This window comes from Macrosteles quadrilineatus, unplaced genomic scaffold, assembly GCF_028750875.1.
Source record: "Macrosteles quadrilineatus isolate MER2022 unplaced genomic scaffold, UCM_ALF_1.0 Scaffold_4__1_contigs__length_99947679, whole genome shotgun sequence".
Classification (NCBI taxonomy): Eukaryota; Metazoa; Arthropoda; class Insecta; order Hemiptera; family Cicadellidae; genus Macrosteles; species Macrosteles quadrilineatus.
The window spans coordinates 52,808,012-52,824,101 of NW_026542597.1; the positions used below are offsets into that span (position 1 = coordinate 52,808,012).

The following is a 16,090-nucleotide window of genomic DNA, read 5'->3' on the forward strand; positions in this document are numbered from 1 at the left end:
TACTTGACCCGCAGCTAAATTGGACAAACCATATCGAACAAATTTGTAACAAACTTAGTAGAGTAATATACCTACTCCGACGTCTAAAAGCTGACATGCCCCAGGAGTTTGTACGTCTCGCTTATATGGCCTTTTTCCAATCCCACCTACAGTATGGCACTAGACTCTGGGGACATGCGCCTGCTGTAGAAAAAGTTCTGCTTTTGCAAAAAACAGCTGTCAGAGTCCTCTGCGGAGCCCAGCAGCTTGCGCATTGCAAACCCTTGTTAATAGAAAACTGTATAATGTCTGTACATAATGTATATATTTATCAATGTTTATTAGAAATTAAGGCTCAGGAAGACACAATGTGTCTGAACAGTAGTGTACATAGCCATGCAACCAGGAGCTCTTCTAATGTACATAGGGTTAGGCTGACCAAAACTTTGAATTCTTTTCCTGTTGCAGGTATAGCCTTTTTTAACACCATACCTCTGCAAGTAAGAAGGAAACCTGCAAAAGCTTTTGCTAGGTGTGTTAAAGATTGGTTGGTGGCAAACCCATTTTACTCCTTGCAGGAGTTTTGGAATTCAGATACCCACACAATGAATTAGAAAGAAAGAAAAAAAAAAACAATACATAGCCTTCATATATTTATATTACCTAAACCTTGCCTACAGGTATGAGTGTGGTTTTTTAAGTTTTCCTTTTTGCTTTTTCTCTGCTTTGTTAATTTTTATATTTTCTCTCTCCGCTGCATGTTTTACAGTTTTGTTTTGCAGTTTTTTATTTATTTATCTATTATGCATGGTGTGCTCTTTGGACATTTGTATGTGCTCTTTGGACATTGTTTTGTAAATCAAGAGGAATGCATCTCTGTTTTGTATTTTAGTTTAGTGTTAGTGACTTGGCCAATTGTTATAAACTGAACGGCTCAATAAATCTTGAATCTTGAAATCCTTCATCGTGGTGACGAGGCAATGTCGGTATAGGATAGGGCTCTATGGGAGTACAGAACACGGCCAACAATTTGATTTTTGAGCTCTTTATGTTTGAGGTAGGCCTAGGCCTAACTTAAGCCTAGGATTGGAAAAAGTGAGATGCAAGGTTCTAAATTATAATTTTTTTAAAGGCACAGGCCTAGCTATTTAGAGTAAATGGTATTTATTTGCCAGATTGCTTATAAAACATTGTGGGTACTTACGTATTATACGGAGGCCACTTATTTTACAGCGCGCTGCGGCGGTTAGGTTAGGTTGGGTTAGGCCTATCATAAGTTTTTATGACTCATCTCGTATAGTTAGATTCATAACGAAACTAGGAAAGTTCTACAAACATATTTATGATAACCCAACTTAACCCAACCGCCGCAGCGCGCTGTAAAATAAGTGGCCTCCGTATAATACGTAAGTACCACATTGTGTTTACCCTACCTAAATAGATTATGAAAAGATGGGCAGAAATAGAAAATCGAATGTGTCTTGATGGGATGAATAAAACATCCTTATTGGTTTTTATAGACCTGGACTTAGGTCGCAGGAGTGGCGTAAATGAATGTGCATCGATAAACGATGTTTTCGATATGCCTACATTGATTTTTTCGATACGTTGACGTATTTCTGGAAAAATTTGAGGGTACAGTTTCTTAACTGGGCTATGCTAATATCGATTGAAACTATCGATTCGATTAGTAAACTTTCATGCGATTTTTCACCATCAGCAAGTTTGGTTGGTTAGGTTAGGTTATGATAGTTAAATTTTATAATAGATAGGCCTTGGCTAGGCCCTATATTTAAAAATATCGATTATTAATCAATATTTTCAATTTGATAGTTTCATTCGATATTAGCATAGCCCAGTTAAGAAACTGTACCCAAATTTGATGATTTTGCATCAATGGTAAGGTACCTAAGTGTTTTCTTTTTACATTGATGTTTTGGACAATGTTTTAATTTTATAAAACCTTGAGTTATTTGTGTGGGTAATAATAGTGGCCATAGCCATAAAATATTACAAGTGCTGCACTTTTACAACTACAGTACTAAGAATATAAAAACCACACATTTTCTTACTTTTCATTAAAGACTTTTGCTTCTCACTGACAGAAGGTGGTTTATCCATGGAATTTAGAATTGATCCCAGTAAATCCATTTTACGCTAAAGACTTGAGAGCACAAAAAATAAACTTTCAAGAAAGCACCTGAATCAGAACGAACAGCAAAATTAAACAATTCAGTAACTTATTCTTCAATTTATAACCTCTATCTCTATAGGCTAGGCACATACATACTGATTAGTGATTACTGAATACTGACTGACAGACTGACAGTGTGACAGACAGTCATGCATATGAGATTATTTCATTTGAGATTGAGAATGAGATATGATATCAGAATCTTCTTCTGTTCTCCGTTTTTTTTTTATTTATTTTTAGCAGGCTCAATAACTCAATAACGTCATGAAGCTGTCTAAACAGATTATTTACGTTTTAGATGGAGTCATTTGCGTATTACCAGTGCATGCAGCGCTGAGGTTGTGAGAATACAATTTTAATTCTACTGTCGGGAAAAAAGTTTAGACACTCAAGTTTGGAGCTCTATAGAAAAGTATCCAACTAACTATATACACGTATAACTATAGCCAAAAAACACGTAGTATATATAAATTTTCGTTGTTTAATTCTACGTATCCCTGTGAAAACATTTATATAAATAACATGCGTAACAATTTGGTTGAGCAGTATCAATATTTCAATTTCAAAAACAATCATCTTCGAAACACCTTAGTGAGTCGGTGGCTCAGACGGTAGACTTCGGGCCCAAGGCAGCGATGTCGTGGGTTCGGATCCTGGTCACTGCTGATAACATTTATCAGTACAGTTCACCTTTGTACTGTACCGGCTCACTCATTGCTTTGCTGAAAACGATCCACGCACGGGCGCTTAGTCTATGTGGACGGGCAAATAGGCCGATTCTACACGAGCGTGAAAACCGCGACGGGACCGTCGCGTGACCGCGCTGATATTTTTTGCAAACTACACGTAGCGTTATCACCGCGCGTGGCAGCTCAACTCTGATAATTGTAGACCTACTACAGTTGCGTTCTAGTGTTAAACATGTTCGACACCGAAAAGTTTATTTGCGAGTTAGAGGCTCGGCCTGCACTTAATAATGATTAAGATTACATCATGGTTCACTCTGAAAAGCGAAGAAATGCACTTAGTCTGTGACGTTTATATACAAATGTTCAAGTAATATCAACGGTGTTTGCATGCTAATAGGAACATGTAAATTTTAAAATAATTTTATAATTTTAAAATATTTATTATTTAAACAAAGTTTGTACATAAATATACAAATAAAAAATACAAATAAATAAAATATATAAAAATAAAAAAGGAAAAATAAAACGTCAACACCGCACCCCGCCTGCTGCCGCGTCCTTCCGCGACGTGAATCCCGCTCGTGTAGACCAATCTACCGCAATGGTTCCTGTCGAGCGCGCGGTCCCGACGCGGGAATCCCGTCCCGGTTTTCACGCTCGTGTAGAATCGGCCAGTTTACATTCTGCGAATTTTCAAAGTCATAAGATGGTTTTTGGTACTCTAAAAACAGGCAGTATAGATATAATCTTACTACTTGAAATTACTACGGGGAAAAGGGAAAAATTATTTGGGAAAACGGGATAAAAAGAAAAGTGTTGGGAAAAAGGGAAAACGGAATAAAGGGAAAAATAATTGGAAAAAACGGGATAAAGGAAAAAGTTTTGGGAAAAATGGGAAAATAATTTGAGAAAACGAGATAAAGAGGAAAATAATTGGGAAAAATGGGATAAAAAGAAAAGTGTTAGGAAAAAGGGAAAAATAATTTGGGAAAACGGGATAAAGGGAAAAGAGTTGGGAAAAAGGGAAAAGAGTTGGGAAAAAGGGAAAAGTGTTGGGAAAAAGGGAAAAATGATTTGGAAAAACGGGATGAAGGGAAAAGTGTTGGGATAAAGGGAAAAGTGTTGGGAAAAAGGAAAAATAATTTGGAAAAACGGTATAAAGGGAAAAGTGTTAGGAAAAAGGAAAAAGAGTTGGGGAAAAGGGAAAAGTGTTGGGAAAAAGGGAAAAGTGTTGGGAAAAAGGAAAAATAATTTGGAAAAACGGTATAAAGGGAAAAGTGTTGGGAAAAAGGGAAAAGAGTTAGGGAAAAGGGAAAAGAGTTGGGAAAAAGGGAAAAGTGTTGGGAAAAAAGGGAAAAATAATTTGAAAACGGGATAAAGGGAAAAGTGTTGGGAAAAAGGAAAAAGTGCTGGGAAAAAAGGGAAAAATAATTTGAAAACGGGATAAAGGGAAAAGTGTTGGGAAAAAGGGAAAAATAATTTGGGAAAACAGGATAAAAGGAAAAGTGTTGGGAAAAAGGGAAAAATAATTAGGAAAAACGGGGAAAAGGGAAAAGAGTTGGGGAAAAGGGAAAAGAGTTGGGGAAAAGTGTGGGGAAAAAGGGAAAAGAGTTGGGAAAAAAGGAAAAATACTTGGAAAAAACACTTGGGAAAAACGGGATAAAGGAAAAAGTGTTGGGAAAAAGGGAAAAATAAATTGGGAAAACGGGATAAAGGGAAAAGTGTTGGGAAAAAGGGAAAAATAAATTGGGAAAACGGGATAAAGGGAAAAATACTTGGGAAAACGGGATAAAGGGAAAAGTGTTGGGAAAAAGGGAAAAATAAATTGGGAAAACGGGATAAAGGGAAAGGTGTTGGGATAAAGGGAAAAATAATTGGGAAAAACGGGATAAAGGGAAAAGAGTTGGGAAACAGGTAAAAAAGTTGGGAAAAAGGGAAAAGAGTTCTGAAAAAGGGAAAAGTGTTGGGAAAAAGGGAAAAGAGTTGGGAAAAAGGGAAAAATAATTTAGTAAAACGGGATAAAGGGAAAAGTGTTGGAAAAAATAATTTGGAAAAACGGTATAAAGGGAAAGGTGTTGGGAAAAAGGGAAAAGTGTTGGGAAAAAGGAAAAAATAATTTGGTAAAACGGGATAAAGGGAAAAGTATTGGGAAAAAGGGAAAAGTGCTGGGAAAAAAGGGAAAAATAATTTGGAAAAACGGGATCAAGGGAAAAGTGTTGGGAAAAAGGAAAAAGAGTTGGGAAAAGGAAAAATAATTTGGTAAAACGGGATAAAGGGAAAAGTGTTGGGAAAAAAAGGGAAAAATAATTTGGAAAAACGGGATAAAGGGTAAAGAGTTGGGAAAAAGAGAAAAGAGTTGGGAAAAAGGGAAAAATAATTTGGTAAAACGGGATAAAGGGAAAAGTGTTGGGGAAAAGGGAAGAGTTGGGAAAAAGGGAAAAATAATTTGGTAAAACGGGATAGAGGGAAGTGTTTAAAAAAAGGGAAAAGAGTTGGGAAAAAGGGAAAAGAGTTGGGAAAAAGGGAAAAATAATTTGGTAAAACGGGGAAAAGGGAAAAGAGTTGGGGAAAAGGGAAGAGTTGGGAAAAAGGGAAAAATAATTTGGTAAAACGGGATAGAGGGAAGTGTTTAAAAAAAGGGAAAAGAGTTGGGAAAAAGGGAAAAGAGTTGGGAAAAAGGGAAAAGAGTTGGGAAAAAGGGAAAAATAATTTGGTAGAACGGGATAGAGGGAAAAGTGTTGGGAAAAAAGGGAAAAATAATTTGGAAAAACGGGATAAATGGTAAAGAGTTGGGAAAAAGGGAAAAGTGTTGGGGAAAAAGGGGAAAATTATGTGGAAAAACGGGATAAAGGGAAAAGCTTTGGGGAAAAGGGAAAAGTTTTGGGAAAAGGGGAAAAGAGTTGGGAAAAAGGGGAAAATAATTTGGAAAAACGGGATAAAGGGAAAAGAGTTGGGAAAAAGGGGAAAATAATTTGGAAAAACGGGATAAAGGGAAAAGAGTTGGGAAAAAGGGAAAAGAGTTGGGAAAAAGGGGAAAATAATTTGGTAGAACGGGATAAAGGAAGTGTTGGGAAAAAAGGGAAAAATAATTTGGAAAAACGGGATAAAGGGTAAAGATTTGGGAAAAAGGGAAAAGTGTTGGGAAAAAGGGAAAAGAGTTGGGAAAAAGGGAAAGGTGTTGGGGAAAAAAGGGGAAAATAATGTGGAAAAACGGGATAAAGGGAAAAGCTTTGGGGAAAAGGGAAAAGAGTTGGGAAAAAGGGAAAAGTGTTCGGAAAAAGGGAAAAGAGTTGGGAAAAAGGGGAAAATAATTTAGAAAAACGGGATAAATGGTAAAGAGTTGGGAAAAAGGGAAAAGTGTTGGGGAAAAAGGGGAAAATTATGTGGAAAAACGGGATAAAGGGAAAAGCTTTGGGGAAAAGGGAAAAGAGTTGGGAAAAAGGGAAAAATAATTTCGAAAAACGGGATAAATGGTAAAGAGTTGGGAAAAAGGGAAAAGTGTTGGGGAAAAAGGCGAAAATTATGTGGAAAAACGGGATAAAGGGAAAAGCTTTGGGGAAAAGGGAAAAGAGTTGGGAAAAAGGGAAAAGAGTTGGGAAAAAGGGAAAAGTTTTGGGAAAAGGGGAAAAGAGTTGGGAAAAAGGGGATAAAGGGAAAAGAGTTGGGAAAAAGGGGAAAATAATTTGGAAAAACGGGATAAAGGGAAAAGAGTTGGGAAAAAAGGAAAAGTTTTGGGAAAAAGGGGAAAATAATTTGGAAAAACGGGATAGAGGGAAAAGAGTTGGGAAAAAGGGGAAAATAATTTGGAAAAACGGGATAAAGGGAAAAGAGTTGGGAAAAAGGGAAAAGAGTTGGGAAAAAGGGAAAAGAGTTGGGAAAAAGGGAAAAATAATTTGGAAAAACGGGATAAATGGTAAAGAGTTGGGAAAAAGGGAAAAGTGTTCGGAAAAAGGGAAAAGAGTTGGGAAAAAGGGAAAAGAGTTGGGAAAAGGGGAAAATAATTTGGAAAAACGGGATAAAGGGAAAAGTGTTGGGAAAAAGGGAAAAATGATTTGGAAAAACGGGATAAAGGGAAAAGTGTTGGGAAAAAGGGAAAAATGATTTGGAAAAACGGGATAAAGGGAAAAGTGTTGGGAAAAAGGGAAAAGAGTTGGGAAAAAGGGAAGTGTTGGGGAAAAGGGAAAAGAGTTGAAAAAAAGGGAAAAATAATTTGGAAAAACGGGATAAAGGGAAAAGTGTTGGGAAAAAGGGAAAAGTGTTGGGAAAAAGGGGAAAATAATTTGGGAAAACGTGATAAAGGGAAAAATAATTGGGGAAAATGGGATAAAGGGAAAAGTGTTGGGAAAAAGGGAAAAGTGTTGGGAAAAGGGGAAAAGAGTTGAAAATGGGAAAAGTGTTGGGAAAAAGGGAAAAATAATTTGGGACAACGGGATAAAGGGAAAAGTGTTGGGAAAAAGGGAAAAATAATTGGGAAAAACGGGATAAAGGGAAAATTAAATTAGGAAAACGGGATATACGGATAAGAGTTGGGACAAAGGGAATAATAAGAAATAATTACCAGTTAGTTATAATATTATTATTATTAGTTATTAGGTGACTGTTTCGATTAAAATTATTTACTCTCCACGGCCACCTGAATAATCATGGGGAAATCCGCTTGCAGATTTCCGTTATACAGATAATCTTACTCAAGATACTCTGCATTTTCAGGGCGAGTTCATAGATGGCTCATCTTAATGAATCAACATCATTCTGGTAGTCTATACAATTTTAGAATCCGGGACTCCTTTTACCATCAAATTAGACCGTTAATACCCTCTAACATTGAACCACAGTATTGCCAACTTTATATAAAGTTGGGAGTATATATACTGTACGACCAAACACAGCTACTCACAGAATGGGTCAAATATCCGGTAAATGCGACTAACTGCTGATGTGTGATTTAAGTGACTATCTTTATTCCACACAACGAATATGCACGAACAAATTATCTCCATAAGTAGCTTATTATGTTATCAACATTGCGCAGTTCGTGCATTATTTATTTGTCAAACGAAGCTGGAATTAATAAAACATTCATTTGTTTAAACTAATATATCGGTTAGAAAAACATAAATAGCTTATACAGGTCAACTATCAGTTCTATTTCATGGGAAAATATCTGGGAAAATCTACGCATACTGTTCGACAGATATTTTCCTGTAGATGTGCATTATAAATTAAAATAGACTCAAAATAAGCACAACAAATTAATTTAAAATTTATATAAAATTAACATTGGTCTTATGAGCTGCCATGCTGGTGACGAAATAACAACAAAATATAATAAACAGAAAATCAAAACAATTGGGAGAAATTCCAATCACATGTTTTTTACATCAAAGGGGTTAAAATAAAAAAAAAATTAAAAGCAAGATAAAATGCTTATAATTTGATTTATTTTTACCGATGCAGTAGGCCTAGTATCTTTAGCAAATATAGGGAATAAGCTATTACCGTATCATGGTAAGACCTGGGCCCGAGACCGATTTACTTTTTTATTTTGAGGTTCCTAGAGGAAATTTGAGGGATTTTCATCATAACTAAACCGGACTCATACTGCCTTGAATGGAGAATGATTTTTATAATGAGTAACCAACAAAAACTCTGATCGATCTATTGCAATCTATATCTGTTTGGAGAGAAGTACTCAATATTGTGGTATCAGTGTAAACTTTACAGATAATCTTATTTAGGACACTCCCATGACAGGAGGTGACAGTGCCTTATCTATAGTTATGGAACACACTGCCTACCTCATCACACTACACTATCATGGCTGTCAAGTCTAAACCTGCCCATGTGGCTCCAGCTGGATTTTTCATTATGTTTCCTGTTTCCTTCATTATTACGTAAGTACTGCAGTTCAGTGTAGCATCACAACAAATAGCGTTAAAAAATTCATATAAGCTAGGTCGGTTAGTTTTGTCATTAATGAGGTATTATTTCTACATCATTCGGTTTTACTTTGGTTACAGTTTTGAATTATGATTCATACGTAAATGTTTAAAATAGTATGTTGGTCCAGAATTTTTGTCTATATTTTTGGTGACTAAGTTCTCTAAAACACCCTCAACCCTCTCCTTTTCTTACATATTTACTTTCAACCTTTGACTTTTGTTATAAAGACAATACATTCCTAAGTTGTCCAGGAATCCGCCAACAGCAGAGTGAACTGATATAAATTACTGATTTTTGTGTATGCACCATCTTACCAGTCCAAACTGAAAGGATACTAACTGTAAAGGATGTGATTACCTGATTCACTATGTTATTTTTTAATATAAAACTGGCGGGAGCTAGTCATTATAATGTGGTTCGGATTCCACTGTAAACTGTAGGTCCCTTAGTTGCCATTAGTATGGGCTATTAATTAACAGCTAGGTCTAGAGAATATGTCTGCAGAGAATATGTAGTGCGCGCGCAGCTTTAGTCACTAACAAGACTACAAGATCGCGCCACTCATCCTACACACATCTCCATTCATACTTGGCTTAAAATACCTACGTTGTATGGTCGCCATTTCAATGAAAAGTAAAGTAAAGTATTATGAGATGTCAACTTTATTCATAAGTTTTCATATTTATTCATAATTCAATGTCAATACTTTATCAATTTATTTTTTCATTTTAGTAAATAATAAATTGTTGGAGTCTCTGAAAAATAGTTTTAAATTCATTTTGGAACTGAAGCACCAATCGCTGAAATTTGTTATAGTTTCTTTTTGGCACTGAATTATCACTGAAAATTGTTTTAGATTCGTTTTGGCACTGAAGAACCAAATTATCCCTGAAAATTGTTTTAGATTCTTTTTGGCACTGAAGCACCAACACATAAAGGCTATCATCCCTTACATCAGCGATACTGGAGACAAGCCCCCTGAGAGTTGTGTGTTTGCCATGCTTGTCAGCTTGTGTTCTGCTGTTTGTGAGTAGGAGACTACCACTACTGAAGTATCAACATACCCTAAATCACCACAGATACTAGATATTATTGTAGTCATATTCCCCAGGGGTTAAGAGTTAAATGTTTTAAGGCTTTCTTGATGATGCACAGTGTTTTTAGTTTTCCTCCGTTTCTTTAAGGGGATATGGCAGTGAAAATGCTAACTTCCTTAACATTATCACTAGGTCTTTCAAACTTATACCATGTGTTTTATAGGCATAAGAATAGGTATAAACATAGTTAAAAGTAATTTTTTTCATTAAGTACACCCTTACTTATTTTTTTTTAAGTAATTATCTAAATTTGATATAACTCAATAACTCCAGTTCTAATTATTGGATTTTAATCATTAAACCATCAGTTTGCAGGGAATAATGCCCTCTAAATATTTAGGTAGAATTATAACAGTATCTTTAATTTTTTATGGGTCATTTTGTAATAAAAAATAAATAAATTGGTTTTCTGTGGAAATAAAAAAATCTTTTTTCACTTTAGAATAGACATACATTTACAATTCTACCTAATTATTTAGATAATAACATTCTAAACACTTGGTAAAAATTTGAATCATGTAGCATTAACCATTTTGAAGATATATCAAATTTAGTAGTTAAAAACGTTAAAAAACTGATTAGAGGGAATCGCACGCTAAAGTTGCACTTGGCAGTGTAACCATGGTGATACTTATTGTTGAGTTATGGATCAATTTTTTGTTTATGCACACATTTTATTATCATTTATTATATTATTATGTAATTATTACTTAATTATTATATTATTAATAATAATGATAATTATTATTATTATTACCAAAATAAGTCAATGACCGGACTTTTTTAAAAAATATTTTCCGTATTTTTCTTTATAGCCTAAGCAAAAAAAAAAAAAAAAAAAATATTTTTTAATTTTTGACAAATTTTTCTTATTTTTAGCATTATAAATAATAAATAATAGAAAAATTTAAAAAATCACTTTTTTGAAAAAAAAAATTCATTATTTCACTGCCATGTCCCCTAATGTATTGATTTATTTGTTAAAAAGTTAACTTTAAAAAGTGTAATTTTATAAAATAATCTCTATGCAACTAAATATTAGAATAACTATTATATGCTACACAATGTAAAAATTTTCAAGAGCAATAAATAAATAAATAAATCAAATGTTTAACTTTCCCCCCAATGGAAAATAACTTATTGATAAACTTAATTAGAGACAGATTTTTCAGTTGATTGGATTGTTAGACAAGGAGAAATGAATAATTGACTATATCAATCGTTCTCTCTGATCCAAAACCAGTACAAATGACATCTAACATTACCCCTGAGATGGAGACGCAACAACAATTTCTATTAACATGAACCCAAATAAACGGAAAGAGAAATATTTTGTATGAATCCTGACCATAGTCTGACTAAAATCAGCCATTTATTACATAATAACCTGATATTTGAACAATCGAATTGAATTGACTCAAGATCAGACTTAAAGCATTATTGAACCATAGTTGCACAACAAAAATGTTATGTAGGACAATTTTAAGTTTTTTTTTTTACAAGATATAATTGTTTTAAGGTTTGTATTAAGTAAAACTCTTAAAAATGGTTTTAGTAGCTACGTGGCCACCAAGTAGCTAGCTGGTGTATGAGATCTGTGAAAAGCAAACACAGAAATTAGAATGTTCTTTTTCAAACAAATATACGGTGCCTCTTGAACCTACCTGTAGGCAAACCTTTCAAATGTGCCTCATAAAAATTTAAGAGATTCTTTTAACTATTTAGGGTAGGGTAGGACTAAATAGTTGTAACTATATGGACCAGAATTTCAACTTCTATTGTCTATTTTAAACTGATTCCAGTGATACTGAGCATATACATCCGACATATTCAGATAAACTTTCACTTTGAACACAACAAGAGGCCCAACCGCAGCACTGCTCTGTGGAACAACGTTGCAACTTCATTCGGAGTGGCCTCCACCTTCGGCTTACTGCTGGTGGCCAACTTCCAGGAGGACAACGACTATCCCGTCCACTACACAGGGGCTGCTGTCTGTATATGGGGCGGATCCATATACTTTATGTTCCAGGTAATCTTATAGTAAACATTTACTGTATGATAACCTCAAACAATATTACAGGGTGGCAATGTTTTATCTGATAATCTTGTAACCCCACGTCACATTAGTTTATATAGGGTGACACAAAGGAACCGGATGTTTTTTAAAAAGCTGTTCCATTGTTGTCGCACGTGGTAGGAAGATTGAGGTTGTGTCATTATACCTTCAGTGAGGCATGCCATTTTTGTTGAAATGGCTCAGTGGACCCTAGACCATCGAGTTTTTGCATACGATACTTTGCTCCAAAATGGTGAATCCATCGTCAAATCCAGTGGGAATACAGTCTACATTTTAATATTGAACGCCATGGAACGCCAAGCCGAAATACGCTATTAAGATGGGTTTCAGGGTTCCGAAAAACTGGGAATATAACAAGAAGGTAACCACCAGGCCTTGTTAGAACTTCGAGAACACCCGAAAACATCACCAGAGTGAGATCAGTATTGAATGAATGTTTGCTAACAAGGCGATTTCTCACTTTGGTGACAAACCGTGGCCGCCAAGGTCACCTGACTTGTCCACTAGTGATTACTTCCTTTGGGGGTTTCTTAAGGAGCGTGTTTATGCTCACAAACCACACACTCTAGAGGATTTGAAGTTGGCAATCACAGAATATATTAATGGCATTGAACAAGACCTTCTGACCCGAGTTTCAGATGATTTCCAGACCAGAATGAACATTTTGTAGAGAAGTACATGGCCACCATATGCATGATGTCATTAAAAAAAAAAATACAGTTTTGTAACAAACGGCAAATGTTTACCTCACTATGTACAGTATTAAAACCATTTTATTCCATTTAACTACTGTGTACTTCTTATTAAAAAAGTCTGGTTCCTTTGTGTCACCCTGTAAAAGATAAATCCCTTCAAACAGTCACCTCACCACTCGTCCTCTAGAGAGTCGATCCATCTGACAGTACTCTGTAATGGAGTGCAATGGGTGTGGGGTAGCAGGAGAAAAAAAAACTTTTTAGGAAAATATTTACTCCCGCATAGTAATTTTGAATTTAGAACTTTCTTATGACATGTATTAAAATATGAATTCAAATTTAAGTTTTAAAACCACCCCTCTACTGTTAAACATTTGTTTGATCATTTACACAACAAAATCAACAGTATCTGCTGGTTATAAATAGTTTCTCCTCACCCACCACACCACGCAAAGGTTTAAATTCTTGTGTATTGTGATGTTTGTAATTCTTAGGGTCATGTGTTCTTACATGCTGTTATAATGCTGTTTATTTCTAAATGTTGTACAGCAATGAAACCGCACAAATAATAATTGTTGGGGTTTTTATAGATTGACAAACCTTCTCAGCATTTTTGAGCAATATTGCTGATTTAGTAATACATTGAAATACATACATTGATTATACAGTACATTACAGAACTTGGAAAGATTTACCTGTTCTTTTAGTGGATTTTCTCAAACCTGCCTTATGACCTTGGACCAAGGTTTCCTTGCATAAACCAACTCCCTGATACCTGGTACTGCTTTAATGACGCAATCCCAAAGTGCAGTAAAGAAAGTACTTTGGTGAACAAGTATTACCATAGTATTACGGATTTGATGTAACTTAGTGCCTTAATGAAGTTAAAACTGCTTGAGCAGCTGATCAACTGGTATGAATGTGGTTAGGTGACAGGTTAAAAAAAATACTTGTGTGTATGGAGAGCTCTTTGTTTATTCTCATATGTGAGTTCGGAGTGTACTTATCTAGTTATAGCCTTCATAACTAAAGAAATGAGAAAAAAACTGTACTGAATACTTCCAAAGTTCACCTAATCATGTAGTTTTCATTTGTAACAGACCTTCATCTCCCACCTGATGAGAAGCTACCTGTGCACAATGTCCCTCCATTACACCAGAGTCATGTTGTCTACGTTCACTGTGATGTTCAACGTGATCGGAGTTGTGTCTACTGTGACAGCAATTAAACATGCTCCTCAAGGTAGTACTTGTCTTGAGTTGAGCTATCAATGTAACTGGGTCAGCTTGGTTAAGGTATCAAAGTTTAAACTTAAAAGGTTGAAAATAAAACTTACAAGCACAACAACTATGTTCGAGAATATCTTTGGGTGGGGAATGTATTAGGCACAGCAGAGAACAATAGCTATACGATTTTCACTAGTAACTTGTTAGTTACATTTAACCAAAACATTATCTGCCAATCATGTTTGGGTGAATTGTATTTCGGTGTAGAAGTTTTTTTCCAGTAGTCAGTCTCCAAATTTGTGCTTGAAGCAGCTCCTTCATGAACAGTTTTATTTTAGTGAATGTAGTATATGGATTGGAAGGATGACATCTAAAGCACGTTTGTTGCTGTGATGGTGTAGGTTACTCAGAATCCGAATACTTTATTCTTGAACATAAGAGTACAGAATAGGCGTCAAACATTACAGAGATTTAATTATAAAACAGCGTAAAGTTGTTGGGCTTTGAGGCGCTGTCCGTAGTGATGGTTATTACTATGAGGGCTGTTTAGTCCTCACTGGAACATCGGTGATGTTCTCCAGTTCATGAACTCCTCAACTGTGTAGAATGGTCTCTCCACATTATTTGGTTTGATGGGAAGCTATTGTACGGAGAATATTTTGATGGACGTTTTGACATACTTGTCATTCATTATGTTTTGTTCATAGAAAGGTCGACACAGTTGTCTTGTTACTCAATACTAAGCACCCAGCACCCCTGATTGCTCTCTTGATGGGATCATGTTCTAGGTTGAATCTGAATGTCAAGTAGACAAATGAAAATCACCTGTTCCAGGTATGCCTCAAAAGGAGACTGTGTCAGACTGGAGTCCTGATGATCCCTACTGGGTGGCCCATGTACTCAGTGTCACCTCGGAGTGGATCTTGGCCTTCATACAGAGTGCCACAGTGCTCACCTTCGTCCCAGAGTTGCGGCGGATGAAAGTGGTTTTTCCAAAGCTCAAAGTAAGTTGAAGAACTGAAAACCCTCTCTTTAACTCTGTTTTTGTTGTTAACTATTCTAGGTGTATGTAAGGGGAAGTCCAAAATCCAAGCTTGATAAAATTTAGAAAGTTCTCACCAATTTTCTGTCATATCTTCTTATTATTTTATCTCCAAAATTCTGTAACACTCTTCATTCTTCCCTTTGGATGTTAAATACTGTATGGATAACTCTTGATTTTTAACTAGTTTTAAAACACAGGTTTTTGAGCCATTTCAGAACATAATTTTATTATGATAAAGTTCAATAACTAAAATTCAGGGTGATTGTAGGATAGAATATGATGTGCAATTTTGTTGTAGACTAAAATGAACTGTTTCTTTAGCCAGGATAATTTATTACAAGCCTAGGTTGTTCAAGGACAACAGGGTGCAGTTTCGGTACAGCAAAGCTTGATATGTTTCTCAAGATTGAAAAGACTGATTGAAAGACAGAAAATACTGATTGTTGCTAGTACTAGCATTCAATTAATCAGCTATAACAACGTCGACAACATACACTATATAAGTTATTCAAAAAAAGGGTATATAAATTTGAATTTTGTAATAGATCACAATATTTTTAATTGTATTCTGTGGATTGTGTGTATATTGATGCTTTCAGGAAACCACTTTTTCCTGTATAGAAAGAAAAAAAGCATAAATTGTATTTTTTTCAGATTGAAGATATATCGCCAGATGACTAAGTCAGATCCAAACACATTTTCTAACGAGCAGTGGGCCATTATGAGATCTTGAATCTACCAGACAACAACCAATGCAATTATCTACTTGGTGAATGTAATTACAATTAGAACCCCTCATATCCGACCATGACGTGACCAGGCCATTGTCAGAACGGCCAAAAGGTCGTATATCGGGAGGAGCATATCTCTGCAGTCTTGGTAACATCGGTAATCGTCTCTCTCGATCCCGGCATCACCTGGGAAGATATCTTGCGGTATCATATCATCGGTAATCGTCTACCATGACCGTGGAAACATCCGTGAGCAAATCATCTTTCTGTCTCAGCAATAGCGGTGGTCGTCTGCCGTGATTATGGCAACACCCGTGATCGGCCACACTAGGTTGGATATCCCGAGGAGTCTGTTATGCCGAGGTCGCATATGAGGGGTTCTACTATATTTTAATTTATGATAATTTCTTC

General features: G+C 35.6%; 2 protein-coding genes across 6 annotated transcripts in view; one reads left to right on the forward strand and one right to left on the reverse strand.

Annotated features, from left to right (window-relative positions):
- Nucleotides 1–2,295, reverse strand: part of LOC128993443 (sperm-associated antigen 7) — a 15,222-nt gene extending 12,927 nt beyond the window's left edge. Inside the window, exon 1 of the mRNA XM_054417344.1 lies at nt 2,052–2,295. Coding sequence (XP_054273319.1) covers nt 2,052–2,130 — 79 coding nt within the window. The 5' untranslated portion in view covers nt 2,131–2,295. The remainder of the gene's footprint in view (nt 1–2,051) is intronic.
- LOC128993442 (DNA damage-regulated autophagy modulator protein 2-like) overlaps nt 1–15,879 on the forward strand; it is an 18,935-nt gene extending 3,056 nt beyond the window's left edge. For 2 of the 5 annotated variants that reach the window (XM_054417342.1, XM_054417341.1), the window contains exons 2-6: nt 9,710–9,831; nt 11,705–11,934; nt 13,778–13,919; nt 14,738–14,907; nt 15,603–15,879. In XM_054417342.1, coding sequence (XP_054273317.1) covers nt 9,804–9,831; nt 11,705–11,934; nt 13,778–13,919; nt 14,738–14,907; nt 15,603–15,629 — 597 coding nt within the window. In that variant the 5' untranslated portion in view covers nt 9,710–9,803 and the 3' untranslated portion in view covers nt 15,630–15,879. Of the gene's footprint in view, nt 1–8,452; nt 8,757–8,860; nt 9,155–9,709; nt 9,832–11,704; nt 11,935–13,777; nt 13,920–14,737; nt 14,908–15,602 lie in introns of those variants that run through there. The other 3 variants (XM_054417339.1, XM_054417343.1, XM_054417340.1) reach the window with 3 other exon arrangements.
- Nucleotides 15,880–16,090: the final 211 nt, after the last annotated feature.